We start from the raw sequence: 15,597 nt of genomic DNA on the forward strand, positions 1-15,597 counted from the left end.
GGGGGGGGGGGGGGGCGGGCTCTGCGGCGGAGGTCGGGGGGAGGGTCCCGGGGAAGCTGCTCCGCCCCTTCCTGCGCCGGGCGGGCGGTGAGTGCGGGCGGCCGGAGGGGACGGGGATGGGCGCAGGGCGCAGCTGGAGCGGGGTCCGGCGGTGCTGCGATGGTGCCGGGGGTCCCCATGGCTCTGAAGGGTTCCGCAGTGCTGCCCGGATGCTTCTGATGCTGCTGTTAATGCGTCCCTTGTGATGGTTCGGGGGGGGTTCCCCAATGCTGCTCAAGGGTTCCAAGTACTGCTCGGGGGTCCTCAATGCTGCTTAGGGAACCCCAGTGCTGCCCGGGGTGTCTCCAGTGTTGCTTGGGGGTCCCCGGTGCTGCCCGTGGGTCTCGAATGCTTCTCAGGGGTCCCCAGTGCTGCCCAGATGTCTCCAGTGCTGCTGGGGGTCCCCATTTTCACCCCATCGCTGTCTCTCTGCAGGCAGCGATGCCCGTGGAGCCCCTGATCTGCTCCGACACGGCCACACGGTGAGGCCTGGCCCCTCGGGGGGGGGGGGGCACGAGGGGCCCCCTGAGTCCCTGCAGGGGACTCGTGTCCCAGCCCTGGCGCTGTCCCCATCGTGTGTCCCTGCAGGGTGAGCTCTGTGCTCAACCGGGATGTGAAGCACTTCGGGAAGAAGCACATGTTCGATGCGAGCGAGGAGACCTGCTGGAACTCGGACCAGGTGTGGGGATGGGGGAGCTGGAGGGTGGGATGGGAGCCGGGCACACGGTGGAGCCCCCATTGTCTGCACGGTGACAGAGTCCCTGGTGTCATTCCTGCCCCCAGGGCACGTGCCAATGGGTCACCCTGGATTTCCCCCACTCTGTCAAGATCTCACAGCTTCACATCCAGTTCCAGGGGGGATTCTCCAGCCGGATGTGCACACTGGAAGGTGAGGAGCTGGGCTGGGGGCACGGGGGTCCCTCTGCCTCAGTTTACCCACACCTACATCCCACAAGGGTATTTGTTAGCTGTTCCCAAGCCGCTGGAAGGGCTGAGGCCATAGGCTGGAGCAGAGAGGGGTGAACAGCAAGGACCTGGGCTTCTCTGGGATGCTTTGGATGCAGATGGGGACCTGGTCCTGGCCCTGCAGCAGAGCAGACACAGGGAGGGTTTTGCCCTCTGCAGGGTGCAAAGCAGGCCAAGAACTGGAGCGCATCTCCACCCTGTACCCTGAGGACAGCAACGCCATGCAGATATCCTTTGCTGTGCTGTGGGCTGGGGCGAGCCCCATGGCAGAGGGGTTCAGAGCCCCTCGAGGTGGTGGAGGGTGGGGGGGCTATGGCAGAGCTGTGATTTAAATGTACACCTGCGGATGCTGCAGCTCCTCAGCAGAGCTGGAGCTGCCCCAGCCATGGGGCAGATCTCCACGTGTCCTGGCATCCCCCTGCCTGTTTCAATCCTTTACGGGCCCCACACAGATTCCAGGTGGAGGAGACGGTGCTGGATAAGCTGAAGATCACATTTGAGAACAGCACTGACTTCTTTGGGAGGATCGTTGTGTATCACCTCCGGGTGCTGGGGGAGAGGCTCTAGGGCAGCACAGGGGGGCTGCATTCCCCATGTGGAGGGGGGGACAGACATACAGCCCCCAGCTGCACCCCGAGGCACTGAGAGGAACCCCCTGCCCCATGGGATGGCAGTGGGACACTAGTGCAGAGATCCATGGGCTGGACTTTGAGCCCATGGTGGGACACAGCCTGTGTGACTGGATGAATAAATCATAGAATAGTCAGGGTTGGAAAGGAGCTTCAGATCCTCCAGCTCCAACCCCCTGCCATGGGCAGGGACACCTCATACTAAACCATGGCACCCAAGGCTTCATCCAGCCTGGCCTTGAACACTGCCAGGGATGGAGCATTCACAACCTCCCTGGGTAACCCATTCCAGTGCCTCAGCACCCTCACAGTAAAGAATTTCTTCCTTATATCCAATCTAAACCTCTGCTGTTTAAGTTTGAACCCGTTCCCCCTTGTCCTATCCCTACAGTCCCTAATGAACAGTCCCTCCCCAGCATCCCTGTAGCCCCCTTCAGACACTGGAAGCTGCTCTGAGCTCTCCACGCAGCTTCTCTTCTCCAGGCTGAACAGCCCCAACTTTCTCAGCCTGGCTCCATACAGGAGCTGCTCCAGCCCCTGAGCATCCTCGTGCTCCTCCCTCGCTGCTCCTTGGCCAGGTGGCACCCTGGGACTGAGCCCATGGCTTTGCCATGGCCATGCTGGTGTGTGGCTGGAGCAGAAGAGAGAAGCATCCCCTCCTTGGGCTCTGGGTTCTGGCTGTCTCTCAACCACCCCTGAACCTCTTGGAGCAGCTCTATGCAGCCTCGCAGGCTCCAGCTGGGGATGGCACCATGCTGGCTGCCAGCTGGGGCCGTGCTGTGTTCCTGGCTGGCACAGGGTGATGCTGCCTGCTGGCTTCTGCTCCTGCCTGTGGGTATTTCCCTGGTTGGATACAGCACTGTGTGGAGGGAGGGCTTGGCAAGTTTATGGGCATAAGAGGGAGCTTCCCTCTTCAAAGAGACAGCTCTGGAGAGGAATACCAGGCCTTGAAGAGGCTGGTTGGCCCAGTTCCCTCCGTGATTGCCCAGTAGCTGGTGCTGGATCAGGGCCTGGCAGCTGTGACAGGACAGGGCTCCACACGGCTGCTTTGGAGTTTAATTCCAAGGACATGATACCTGTTTGCATGGTTTGAATGCAAACACGAGCACAGCAGCTGAGCCAGGACACAGCAGAGGAGTTGAGTGTTCCTGGTGTCAGGCCCCATGGCCGTGTCACCTCCAGAAGAGGCACTGATGCACCCAGGACAGGCAGTTCCCAGCTTCCTCCATGTCCTCCTTGCTTGAAGCATCACACCACTGCCCATGCCACAATGGCTGGGTAAGGTCACGGTGTTCCCAGACGAGAGCCCTGTGCCAGGCAGGAGAAGCACTGGAGCTGCAGCAGGAGCAGCTGTGTCATTCCAGCCCCTTGTTCTGAAATAGCTTGAGGATGTGGTTTTCCATAACCTGTTGGACTAACGGGGGGAAGAGCAGTGACACATGGGGAAGCCAGGCTGTGAAAAGCCAGGACCGCTGTGTGCAGGACCCTCTTTTCCAGTGGGAGGCTGGAAAACTCCTTTATCCAAGGGTCTGTCCCTATCCCCTGTGTCCCCATCCTATCTCCAGCACAGCTCTGGTTTAGAGGGGGAGCAAAGGGAACAGGACCCATTCATTTCTTCAGCTTGGTTTCTTTGCGCAGCAGAGCAGGGAACTGTGCTGGAGAGTCAAGGAAAGCCCCAAGCAGGGCTGGAAGCTGGGAATTGCCTGGAGGCTTTTGAGGGCTCTCTGCCAGGCAGGGGGGTGGACACTTGCCTTTCTTGTGTCCCAAGGCCACAGCCAGATCCATCGGGGTGTAGCCAGAATCTGCCTCTTCCGTCAGGTCAGCGCCGCGAGCTGCAAGCAGTGGGGATCAATCCCCTCTGGGTCAGCACAGGGTGAGGGGACCCCAAAAGGTGCCCATCCTTGGGCAGCTGCTCAGGTGTGTGAGGTGGTCACCACCCAGCAGAGCTTCCCCATTACCTAGGAGGGCCTCGACACACTTGACGTGATTGCCACGCACGGCATAGAGCAGAGGAGTGCCACCGTTCTGCAGGGAAAGGGAAGGTACCAGGTCACTGCTGCTCACAGGAAAGGCTTCATTCCCTTTGTTATACAATAACTTCAATTGTGTCATTTGAAAGACAAAGTTCTGAGCCCTGTGTCCTTGTGGCTGGAAACACCACCAGTGTGAGCAAGGAATGCCAGGTTGGACGGGCTTTGGGGAATGCTCTAGTGGAAGGCGTCTCTGCCCATGGCAGGGGTTTGGAACTGTGTGATCTTAAGGTCCTTTCCAACCCACACCTATGATTCCTAACACAGCAGGCAAGCGTGGCACTCACCCAGTCGTAGATGTTGATGTCCACGTTCCTCTCGAGCAGCATGGTGACGATGTCGGTGTAGCCGCCCATGCTGGCCAGGGACAGGGCGCTCTCCCGCTCCTTCGCCAGCGCGTGGGGGTCAGCACCCTGGGGATGGCACCAGCATTAGGGTGAAGGAGCCCCAGGGTGCTGGGATGGAGCCGGGCCGCATGGGGCAGAGGCAGCTCAGGGGTTCCCAGTGAACCAGGCGTGTTTTAAGCATCATCAGCATCTCAAGTGAGGACTCAAAAGCCCCTCTCCAGTGTCAGCAAATGAAGCCTTGGGTGGTTCCTGTTACACAGGAACTCATCGAGTCAAGGTCTTCCCAGCCCTGTCAAGATGCCTGCAGAGTATCCACTGTCTCTTTTATTACTGATTTACATAGAAAACCTCCCTGTCCTCCAAGCTCTTGCCACCACAGACCTCTCCTGGACTTCATTATGCCTTTTATCAATGTACCACCTTATTTATTTTGGGTTCTGTTTGTCTCTCTAGCAATGCACTTCAGACTTGCTGCTAATACGGTAACAGGGTTTGGGCAGTGCTTACAAGCTGTGAGTGCTTGCTAACGGTTGGATATGGGACAGAGCTTTGGGGAGCAGCTTGATCCAGAGCACAGGAGGATCTGGTTCCTGTTTACCCCCAGACAGTCCTTGACTGCAGGCCCAGCACTCAAGGACGTTGCAGCAATGAGTTCATTAGCTGCAATGATGCCTCGGTGAGCACATTTGCAGGCAGATTACAGGGCCCCAGTGATAAGCCTGATCTCAAATTACCAATAAGCAGATATTTAATTACAAACAGTTCTTGCTAGCTGTGAGATAAGTCTCTTCATGCTCTTGACTTAGCTCACAGCCCAATGGGGAGTAGCATCCGGCAGCGGCTGAGGCATATGCTTTGCAAGCGTGACCTGTTTGGTGCCATGGGAAAGATTGGCTGAGCCAGTGCCAGGATGGTGCTGGACAGTTTGGCAGCCACTGGGATGGAGGGGGGGTCTCCTGTTAAAGAGGGGCTGCGTAAGTGTGGTCTTACCCATTCCAGCAAGTGCCGGACCGTCTCGATCTCTCCAAAGGCTGCAGCCCAGATCAGCGGTGTGAAACCTCTCTCATCAGGTTTATTGACCAAGTTCTCTCCTGCACAAACATGGATGAGACATGATAGGAAGGGTAAAGGCCCCTCTGCTCCATGTCCTCCCAGTAAACCCAGCAACAGCTGCCAAACTAAGCTGAGGGTTTCTGAGAGTGACCTGGGGTGAGACCCCAGAGAGCCACAGGTACCTTTCCGCAGGTGCTCCTTGAGCTGGCTGAGTTCCCCCTGCGCAGCGAGCTGGTGAATGGACAGTGCTGGGGGACAGAAAGAGTTCACCCATCAGGCTCAAACACTTCCCAGCTCAGCACCCGCTGCCTGCATGCAAGGCACAGTGGCACTCACTGTCCAGCGTGGCCGGGAGGGCTGAGACCTCATTCCCTCGCTGCCTGTTGGTCAGTGTGTTCGAGTGCTTCAAGGGGAAACCTGCTCGCAGAGAGAGGACAGAGTCGGGACACGTCTCCTCTGTGTGCAGGGAGGAACCACATTGACTGGAGACCAAAGCCCCCTGCACACTCAGGTCTCCTGGGCATGATCTGAAGCTGATCCCTGGCAAAAACTGAGCCGTGCAAAGCAGAAATGATTCCTCTGTGACTAAACCCAGATGAGGTTTGAGCAGTGCCCCAGGGACCCGCAGCTGAGCAGGGAACATAAACCAGCCCCAACAGCTGCCTAAGGAGGGCAGGGTCCATCTGGGGCAGGGATCTGGCATTAATGGCACACGAGGGACGCACTCATGTTCATCCTCATATTTCCTACCCCTGAAGAGCTCCACTTGCAAATCTCAATGTGTTTTCAACACGCGTCCTAGTTTAACTGGGAAAGCACATGAAGAGTTTGCCATTTCCCATTGCACTGCATGGAGCTGCAGCGACCTCTCTCTGCCAGCACAAGAGGATGATTTGGACTTGGCCTTGCCATGATATGAGAGGGACCAGCAGCAACAAGGCTGCTCTCCAGCTCTCTTTGAGGGATGAGGGACCCAGCTGAGCTCCCCCGTGCCTGCTCCCGCTGGGGCTGTGCTGAGCCCCAGGCTTTACAACACTCACTGTCAAGAGCCGAGGGCTCGGGGCTCTTCTGTCCGTCCCTCGACGGCTTTGTGAGCGCATCTGCTCCACCTATAGAAGCGGATCAGCCACTGGGGCCCTTGGCGCAGCTCTCCGGGGAGCAGCCCGGGCTCCTCATGCGGCACAACGAGACCCAACGGCGGCTGCAAGCACCCCAGAGGTGATCCCAGTGATCCCGGTTCGCAGGGTGCACCCTTGCCCCACCGCAGCCCCGTCACCCCCCGCACTCACCAGCCCCATGGCCCGGGGCCGGCTGCAGACAGACGGGGGGGGGTCCCGCTCGCACCCAGCCCATCTGCGCCTGCTGCTCCCTCGGCTCCATCCTCCTCGACGGGGCTCTCCCCGGGACGAGCCGCGGCTCCGTCACCTTCCATGGGGCAGCTGCCACACAACAACGCGTCAGGAGTGGGGGGGCGGAGCGGACGGGGGGGGGGGGTTCCCGGAGCACCCAGAGCCCCCAACCCCTCCGTGCCTCCCGCACCGGCCAAAGGACCGGAACCCGTCCTCGCTTAACCCGCAGCCACCCCACCGACGGCCGGACCCTGCGGCCCGGCCCGGCTCACCCCCGGCATCCTCCCCCGCGGGGCCCCGCGTCCTGCCCGGCCACTTCCCGTTCCTCCGCCGGGGCCCGGCCCTGTGCGCGGTGAAGTGTCCGGTGCGACGGTTCCAAGGGGGGGCTCCCGGTCCCGCTGTCCCGCACAGCGCCGGGGGCAGCGCAGGCGGAACCGTAGTGCTGGGGAGGTGTTTCCGGCCGGGGCCCTTTGCGGGCAGGAGGAGGAGGTGCTGCGGCGGTGGAGTCGGTGGGCGCCGGCGGAAGTGGAACGGGACGGAGCGGAACGGATCGGACGGAGCGGAACGGAACGGAACGAACGGAACGGAACGGGACGGAACGGGAGGGGACTGAACGGAACGGGACGGAGCGGAACGGGACGGGTCGGGATGGAGGAGCCGGAGATGCAGCTGAAGGTGAAGAAAGGTGCGAGCGGGGTCCCGGTGGGGTTCGGCCGCCGCGGGACCGGTCGCGTCAGGCCCCAGGTGCGGGTTCAGGCGCTGATAATTGGGTGTCGCGGTCACAATGGAGCCCAGAGAGGCCCCGCGGGTTTAGTCGCGATAGGGACCCGTAAATCGGGACAGGGCAGGGGTCGGCGTGGGCCGGCAGGAGCCCGAGCTGGGGCAGAGCCGTGGGGGCCCTGCCTTGTGTGCGCTCCGCTGCGAGGGGCCGGGGGGTCCCCGGTGTCAGCCGGACACACAGCGGCTGGGCCTGTCCCGGGGGTAGGATCCTTCCTGCCGAGCTCATTCCCGTTGTGCGCTGCAGCTCCCCTGTATCCGGCATCACAGACCGGGGCTCCCGAGCGGTTGGCACTGAAACCAAAGCTCCGAAGGGAGGAGGAGAGAAACCCAAAACTGATGCAGGAGCTGCTCTCGTTCTGCTTCCGCTGGGGCAAACGCTCCCCGAGCATCCCCTTGCTGTGAGCAGTGAAACAAGCTCCGAGTTTGGGCTTTTAGTTGTCGGGAGCTGATAATTCTCCTTGTGAACCTTGCAGGGAAGGAGGGATCAGAGCTGTGACTCAATTGGAAAGATGTTCCCATGTGGAGTGGGGCCTGGATGGAGCCCGAGCCAGGATGAGAGGGGTGTAAGGAGGGGAAGAGGCTCAGCAGCCATCTCGGAACAGCAGCAGAGCTTCCCTGGTTGGCAGCCACCAAGCCTCCTCCATGGGCTTTTGTAGGACATCACCCTGGGGAGTAGCAGCAGGACCCTGCTGGGTGCCCTGAGCAGAGAGAAACCTGAGCCAGACAGGCTGGGAGAAGCAGCATTCCCAGCCAGGCACAGGAGCAGAGCCTGGGCACTGCTCAGCTCCTGCCCCCTCCAAACTGATCAATGATGGGCATAACCCTGAAAGCAGAACAACCAGAGCTTATAGAGGACCATGGCAGTGGTGACATCCCAGGCTGGCTCTCCCAAGGGATGGGTGACATCCCAAGGTGGCTCTCCCAGGGGATGGGGGACATCCCAGGCTGGCTCTCCCAAGGGATGGGGGGACATCCCAAGGTGGCTCTCCCAGGGGATGGGGGACATCCCAGGCTGGCTCCCCCAAGGGATAGGGGATATCCCAAGGTGGCTCTCCCAAGGGATGGGGGACATCCCAAGGTGGCTCTCCCAGGGGATAGGGGACATCCCAAGGTGGCTCTCCCAGGGGATGGGGGACATCCCAAGGTGGCTCTCCCAAGGGATAGGGGACATCCCAAGCTCTCCTCTCCCATGCCTGCTGTTGCTCTTGTTGCAGTCACAGACAAGTTCACGGAGAGCATGTACGTGTTGGCCAACGAGCCCTCGGTGGCACTGTACCGGCTGCAGGAGCATGTGCGCAGGTCCCTCCCTGAGCTCGCCCAGCACAAGGTGAGTTGGGCTCCATTTGGCCTCCAGAGCTGCCACACTGGAGCACAAAGTGCTCTCGTGCCCTCCCTGTCATCCCTCCTTCACCTCCCTAAGGGGAGCAGGAAGGAGGGAGGAAACTGGCTGTTGGGGTACGAGGTGCTGCAGGACCCCAGCTCAGTGTGAACTAGAGAGAATGGTGCAAATTTACCTGTGGACCCAAGTCAGAAGCAATTTGAGAGTGCAGCTGTGATGCTGTGCTCTCACAGCTGGATTTGTGCATGGAGACAAAGAGACAGGAGTAGTCTGTTTTGTACAGGGAGGAGGGAGATGCTGAATCTTATTACCCCTGCCTGCAATGGGAGGTTTTTATTTCCTACATAAAATAAGGAGGAGGGTGGGAGGAGGGAAGGGGGAGAGTGAAGAGACAACTGAGAAGAGCCCACATGAGGCAAAGCAGGATAATGAATCGCATCTCACAGCTGTGTTCCTCCTTTCCTCCAGAGCACTGACTCTTTAATGCCAGCCTTGTTGTCCTTCTCCCTCTTCTGCCAGTCATGATTCATTAGGAGTGATGTCTCATGAATAGATTACTGCTTCATGTCTATGCTAATGCACTGTCAGGCCCCATTTTTCACCTTTGCTTTACAGCCCTGCTTTCCAAATTAACCTGGATTGTGACACTTTATTATTCAATTATTTATTAATGTTTTATATAGGTGTCTGTATGCAGTGGTTGGTGTATAGAGATGTATGTGTGTGTACAGCACGTGCTGCTTGTGCCACTGGCATGCAGGAGACAGGGTTGTAATCTTATTCCTGAGCTGTCACTTGCTTTCGTTTCATCAGGATAGTTCCACTTCCAGGGAATGTGTCCTGAACAAAAGGAAATGAAGCAAATTGTATGACAAGTCTTGCAGAGGGGAGAGATCAGTTCCCATCCCTGAGCGGTGCCTAACAGGGATGAAGGTGGGGGACATCACAGCAGCGCTAATGGAAGCAGTGCTGAGTGAAGGCACCAGGCACAGAGCAGTGTTGAGCAGTGGGGTTTATGCCAGGCTAGGGCTCTGAAAACCTTTGGTTCTCTCATTTTCCCTGCTCTTTGCAGTTATCTGCAGCATTCTGTGACCTCTCTGGCTCATCTAAGTTCATTTCCCAGCTGCAGCCCTCCCAGAGAATCCTCTTTTGTAGCCAGAATTGCTGCTGGTTTTCACTTGTGAGAAAGGAGGTCACGCTGTCCTGTGAATGCCAGCAGCATCTGTGAGGACCCTGCACCCTCTGTGTGACTGCAGCCTCACAAGCATCAGATCCCTTTGCTCTTCAGTGCTTTCATGTTCAGCCTTGCAGTCTCCCTACTGCCCTGCTCTCTAGCTCAGCAGGAGCAGCGGTGGCCTTGGCACACGGGGAAGAGCTCCCTGCAGTAACAGTGCATGGCAGGACAAAGCTGAACTGATCACACGGTGCCCTGGTGTCACCCCAGTGCCTGTCTGCCCCTCCAGTGTTAGAAGTGTGCCAAGAGCTGGGAGAGAATGGAAAGAAAATGGTTTGTGGCAGCTGGAATAGAGCTGCTGCGAGGGACATTTCCTCCAGCCCCATCAGCTTCCCGTGTTCTCCTCCCTGCTGCTAACTGGTAGGAACTGGGAGGATTAAACATAACTCAGGCCTGACTGTGCTGCCAAGCTGCTGGCAGTGGGCTGGTGGCCACGTTCTCTCTGTTGTCCGTGATCCCACTCTCATTTTATCCCAGTTTCAGGCATTGCTGTTTGCAGTGGACAGGCTGAGCCTGACAGGCCCTTGAGCACAGGCAGCCAAACCCCAGGAGGAAGGGATGTGCTCAGGGCCATGGTCACAGCATTCCATTAGATGAGGATGGGTATTTTGGGTTGCTGTGCCAGAGCCCATTGGCTTTGTGGTTAGAGACTGGAACAGGAGGGTGTCAGCAGGGTTGTGCACCATGAACACGCTGTCAGGTTTGATCTGGATCAGAGCAAAGGCATTAAAGTGCTTTAAATGCTTCAGAATAGAAAAGAAGGTTCTTTCTTTCTTTCTTTCTTTCTTTCTTTCTTTCTATCTATCTATCTATCTATCTATCTATCTATCTATTCTGTATGGATCTGTTCTTAAGTAATGTATAAAGGAAATGGGATTTATTGGTGGCTTCCAGCTTTCCTTCAGCCATGCAGCATCTCTGGCTGTGAATGGTCCTGAGATGCAGCCTTTGAAATTCCCAGGGTTAAGCCTTGGAAAAATTGGGAAGGAGGGGGCTGGGAGAAAAGTTTCTGCAGGGAGAAGGTCACCCCCATGCCTTTACACCAAGCAACTTGCTGTGATTTGAGAGAACAATCATCTTAATACCTTCCTCCCATGTCTGAGCAGATTTACCACCTCGCTGCTAAGATCCTGAAGGCTCTTGCTGCCTCTGCACGTTGAAGCTGTGCTGCTGAGCCCTGCTCCACACAGAGCAACCTGGCTGCATATCTCTGCTCTTTGGAGAACTTACAGCTCCTCATTAATTTATTCCCAAGCACCAGTAATAAATCAGTAGTGCTGTTGTGTATTAATAGCTGGCTTTAGTTCTTAAACTGCATCCAAGGACATAGCCTGGGAATCTGAAGAAAGGACATAAAGGAAAGATTAAGAAGTGAGGGTGCTCTGGGAAAAGGCTCTTGTTCCTAATTAAAGCCATGAAAATCCCAGGAAGTGGTGGGAATGCTGGGAACAGGCATCACTGCCTCTGATAATGGGAAATGGCTAAAACATCCCAGTGCACGGCAGCAGCAGGGCACAGGCTGTGGCATCCACACCTGAGCCATGGCAGGGGCTGTGTGGTTGTTCAGGATCCTCTGGCACCTCTGGGGGAGAGCAGGGGGAGGAGCTGCAGGGAAGTTTGTGCATCCTCTGCAGCTGCCTCTGCACCCAATGCATGGTCCCAGCAGCGGGGGCAGTTGTGGTGTTGTGTGGAGCATGGGTCCTGCAGGGAGCTGCATGCACAGGCTTGTTCCTTTTGTGCTCTCAAGCTACGGGGTGAAGTGTCCTGATGGAGGACAGCCTTTGAGCAGCAGAAATGATTCTGGATGAAGTCCAGGCTCCTACCCCAGCTCCTTCACTCACAGAAAGAGGCCCTTGCGTTTCCTCTGGCTTGTAACTAGACCCAGCAGAATAGATGGGGGAATTAGCTCCCATGAGAATGTATTTTTCAAGAGCACCCAGACTACTTGAGGGCTTTTGCAATAGGTGTCTATTGAGCTCTGAATTCGGCTGTGCTCTGTTGTGATTTGTGGTGTTTGGTTGGTGTTCCCTTTCCTTGGAGCTACTGCCCAGTTCTGTCCTGTGCCAGGACCAGCTGCGTGCAGCACTGCTCCAGTTTGTACTCAGTTGACAGGGTTCCTTCCAGTTTGTGATGGGAAGGCCACAGTGCTCACTGCTGCTTGGGAGCAGACACTGGGGGTTCAGAGCAGGCAGGAGGACAGGGATGCTGTACAAACCTTTGTGGGTGGCAGGTCTGCTGAAACAAGAACTTCCCAGAAGCTTTACCTGGCTTTGCAGGGAGGACTAAGGACTGAACTCCATGGGAGCTGTGGTAGTTCCAGCTGCCTGCTGGGCTGGACACACCAGGACATCCAAGTACTCCGAAATATCCAGCTGCTCCCTTGCATTCAGCACCGTTGCTGGTTGCTCACAGCCTGACTCTCCATGGCTCCCAACTGGCTCATGGGCTAAAAGAGCTAAAGCCAAGGGGAATTTTGCCAGAGTAGCCAAAGAGTTGGCCTGAACTAGGAGCCCCACCAGAAATACACACAAGAAATGTCCCTTAAATGCTAGTGTGTGGCTGTGTCTGCCCAGCACACGCCTCATGGTGTCGCCTTGTCTTCTCTTGCAGTCTGACATGCAGAGCTGGGAGGAGCAGAGCCAAGGAGCCATCTACACGGTGGAGTATGCCTGCAGGTACAGGGGCCCCTCCGAGCAGGAGGGTTGTGTTCACAGGCAGAGGTGTAGTGGTAGAAACAGAGCAAGAAGCTGCCTGTGGTTTCCTGGTGTAAGCTGAGGAGAGGGCACAGTCAGGGTTAGGGTACAAGCAGTTCCTGTAGGGACAGGCCAAGGGGAATGGCTTGAACCTGCCCGAGGGGAGACTGAGCTGAGCTCTTAGGCAGAAGCTGTTCCCTGGGAGGGTGCTGAGGCGCTGGCACAGGGTGCCCAGAGAAGCTGTGGCTGCCCCATCCCTGGCAGTGCTCAAGGCCAGGTTGGACACAGGGGCTTGGAGCAGCTGCTCCAGTGGAAGGGGTCCCTGCCCGTGGCAGGGGTTGGAGCTGGATGAGCTTTAAGCTCCCTTCCAACCCAAACCAGGCTGGGATTCTATGAAGTTGAGGGGTTTTATTACCAGTCCTCTCCATCAGTGTGTGCTCCAAACCTTTGGATTGCCTTTGGAAATACTGACCATCCTCCATCTCCCCCCCACCCCTCTCTGTCTTTCAGTGCCATAAAGAACATGACTGACAGCACCGTGTACTTCAAGAGCATTGACAGCCTGCTCAAACACGCCATAGCCATGAAGGAGCAGCTGAACGCTGCCCAGGGCCGCAGGTAGTGAGGGGATGTGCCACTGCCTTGCCCAAGTGACCACCCTGGCTGGCAGAGGCCTTGGTGACACAGTGCAGATATACCAAGGGGTTCCCTCAGTGATTCTAGACTGCTATTTGAAAGAGCACACTGCTTGCTTTCCAGTGATCTCCTGGCCTCGTTCACTGGGAAACAAATGATCCAGTGTATAAAAGAGTAACTGGAAAATAATTTATTTCTGTATTTAAAAAGGGATGCTTGGTTGTGTAAAACATATTTTTGTTGTGTCAAAAGCGTTTGGAGTGAGATGATGCTACTGAGGTGGGGGAGGTGTGAGGCTCTTCTCTGTCACATGTGTGGCTCTTTTGGCCCAGAGTCCCACAGAGATATGTGGTAGCAGAATGATGAGGCATTTCTGTATGGTTGCAGTTGAGCTACAGCTACTAAAATATCTTCCAGCAGGTCGCCTGAGTCCAGTGTATGTGTCTCTGCCTCCCTCCTGCCTCCTTTTTGGAGTCTGGCTGGGTAGGAGTGAGACAGTTCCCAAGTGCCCGCCCCTGACAAAGCCACCACAGTGAACAGAGCCTCTGTGTCTGCAGCACGACTTTGCTCAGACACCTCTGGTCCAGGTTCTGTATTCCCCTGCTGCCTGCTTGGCTGGGTCACGCTCTGCACAGCCCAGAGTGGTGCTGGGTGGGTTTGTGGTGGTGTGGCTGCAGATTGCTCACCACCCACAGGGGCTGGTGTGTGCTGCTCTGTAGCCTGCACAGTGCTCTGAAAGCCCTTCTTGTCTAAGCCACTCTCCTGCTGCAAGCAGGGAGGTTTTATCTGGTTCTTTGCATCCCTATGGCTGCTGTGTCCTCCCTGCCTGCTGGATGTGACCTCTCTTTCTTTTCACAGCGTTGTTGCCCCACAAGTCAAGAATCCTCCAGCCAGTTCCTGATTCAAGACTGGCCGTCCTCTGCTGCCTTCTCCAGCCCAGCTCCATGGTCTCCAACGACAGGGAGGAGGGAGAAACCACCAACTCAAGCTGTGACGCTGCACCAAGGCTTCTGCCTGCCTCTGTTCCCAGTAACAGGTGCACCTGAGCAGGCAAACCCTGCTGCTTTGGGGAGTGCTTTGGGAGGCAGTTCTGCCCCTTTGCTCCGCAAGAGGGAAATGGGGTGGTTCTGTGCTTGTCCTTTCCAGTTCTCTTCAATGGCAGGCTGCTATGAGGCATTTTTCTCTCTACCTCTGGGCCACAGAAATATCTCTGCAAAACTAGGTCTTGCTTTCAGTGTTTTGTGGGTGGCTGTGGAGCGATGTAATGCAGGCACGCTTTGGCTTTGTTCAGGAGGCATTCTGCGAGGAGAGGGTTTCATGTGTGTGCCAGGGAGCTGCTGAATCGGGTTTCAGGGAGAACAATAATAAAAAGAAAACACAAGAAAGTTCTGTCTAAAACCTCCCCCTGTTGCTTGCCTCAGGCTGAGGGCTCTTGGAGCCTGCGTGTTTCAGAGGGCACGGAGCAAAACAAAGACATGCAGAGCTGGAGCCTCTCAAAGGAAAAAGGAACTGTCCTGTTCTTCATAAAGCCAACAAGAAAAGGGCTGTCTCCATCCCCCGTCCTGCAGTGGGAAGCAGAGCCAGTGCACAGCTTTGGAGGGCACTTTACAATGGATGCAGCTTCAGCGTTCATCTCTCCTGGAATCAGCTCAGTTCTGCTGAAGAGTTTCCCAAGGATGCAGGGATCAAAGCAGGGCTAAACTCAGTTCCCAAAGGAATTGTATCGTGTTCAGGGTAATGGGTGTCTCTCAGGATAATAGCAAGGGAGGGAAGAGAGAATCTCTGAATTGGTGGCCTCTTTTTCCTCCCTGAAATGCTTTACTGGCTGCTGAATAAGGAGCTGGGGAAGAACCACGTGTGCTGCTGCTGTGGGCCAGGGCAGAGCTGGTGTGAAGCTGTGAGTAACCAGTGAGATGTTGGTCAGAGGGGCAGAGTGAGCTGAACCTACTTGTGTTTCATGGCAACAGCACTGCCTTTAGTACCTGTGCTCTGCCCTGCACACAGCAGAGGAGCAGCAGCACCAATGCAAACCCCTTCAAGAGCCTCAGCTGTGAGAGCCTGCACTGCTGTGGTAGCAGCCAGGTAATTCTCAGGTCTCTCCACTGCTGAGCAAAGCCAGGGCTGCTCTAGCATAACCCTTTCCTTGTGGAGAGCTGTTGGTGGCCCTGCTCAGCAAGCTGTGCTCTGCTTGGAGAACAGACATGCTGGTGACCAAGCAGCAGGCTCTCTGCCACCCCAAACACACCCTCTGGGGCCTGCAAACTCCATCTCACTTGCTCCTCAGTCATCTTCCTTGTTTTCTTACCCCCTGCCTGGCTGCACCCCGATGGGTGGTTATATGATCTGCCTTGGTGTAGTGCTAGCTCCTGGGATGGAGAAGGAAGAATGAAGGAGCAGCACAATGGCAGGGAGTGATGGATAGAGAACTCAGCTGGGATCTGCTGGAGAAGGAGAGTAGGTCTGCTTATGGACAAGGTCCACTTGCTCCTTCTCACCCACATA

General features: G+C 56.6%; 3 protein-coding genes across 3 annotated transcripts; 2 read left to right on the plus strand and 1 right to left on the minus strand.

Annotated features, from left to right (window-relative positions):
• The first annotated feature begins 59 nt into the window (after positions 1-59).
• NR2C2AP (nuclear receptor 2C2 associated protein) lies at positions 60-1,676 on the plus strand. The gene is made up of 6 exons (XM_034070852.1): positions 60-87; positions 475-521; positions 628-718; positions 823-928; positions 1,165-1,232; positions 1,456-1,676. The coding sequence occupies exons 2-6, from the start codon at positions 481-483 to the stop codon at positions 1,570-1,572; spliced, it is 423 nt and encodes a 140-aa protein (XP_033926743.1). The 5' UTR covers positions 60-87; positions 475-480; the 3' UTR covers positions 1,573-1,676.
• Positions 1,677-2,672: 996 nt separating this feature from the next.
• On the minus strand, positions 2,673-6,871 carry RFXANK (regulatory factor X associated ankyrin containing protein). Its single transcript, XM_034070794.1, has 10 exons — positions 6,686-6,871; positions 6,354-6,503; positions 6,105-6,173; positions 5,401-5,481; positions 5,247-5,312; positions 5,002-5,102; positions 3,952-4,077; positions 3,593-3,659; positions 3,386-3,466; positions 2,673-3,048 (listed from the first exon to the last, which is right to left on the minus strand). Exons 2-10 carry the CDS (start codon positions 6,442-6,444, stop codon positions 2,990-2,992), a joined length of 741 nt encoding a protein of 246 aa, XP_033926685.1. The 5' UTR covers positions 6,445-6,503; positions 6,686-6,871; the 3' UTR covers positions 2,673-2,989.
• Positions 6,872-7,024: 153 nt separating this feature from the next.
• On the plus strand, positions 7,025-15,442 carry BORCS8 (BLOC-1 related complex subunit 8). The gene is made up of 5 exons (XM_005140980.3): positions 7,025-7,098; positions 8,408-8,520; positions 12,377-12,441; positions 12,970-13,077; positions 13,954-15,442. Exons 1-5 carry the CDS (start codon positions 7,062-7,064, stop codon positions 13,994-13,996), a joined length of 366 nt encoding a protein of 121 aa, XP_005141037.1. The 5' UTR covers positions 7,025-7,061; the 3' UTR covers positions 13,997-15,442.
• The last annotated feature ends 155 nt before the right edge of the window (positions 15,443-15,597 follow it).

Source organism: Melopsittacus undulatus, chromosome 19 (genome assembly GCF_012275295.1).
Source record: "Melopsittacus undulatus isolate bMelUnd1 chromosome 19, bMelUnd1.mat.Z, whole genome shotgun sequence".
Taxonomy (NCBI): Eukaryota; Metazoa; Chordata; class Aves; order Psittaciformes; family Psittaculidae; genus Melopsittacus; species Melopsittacus undulatus.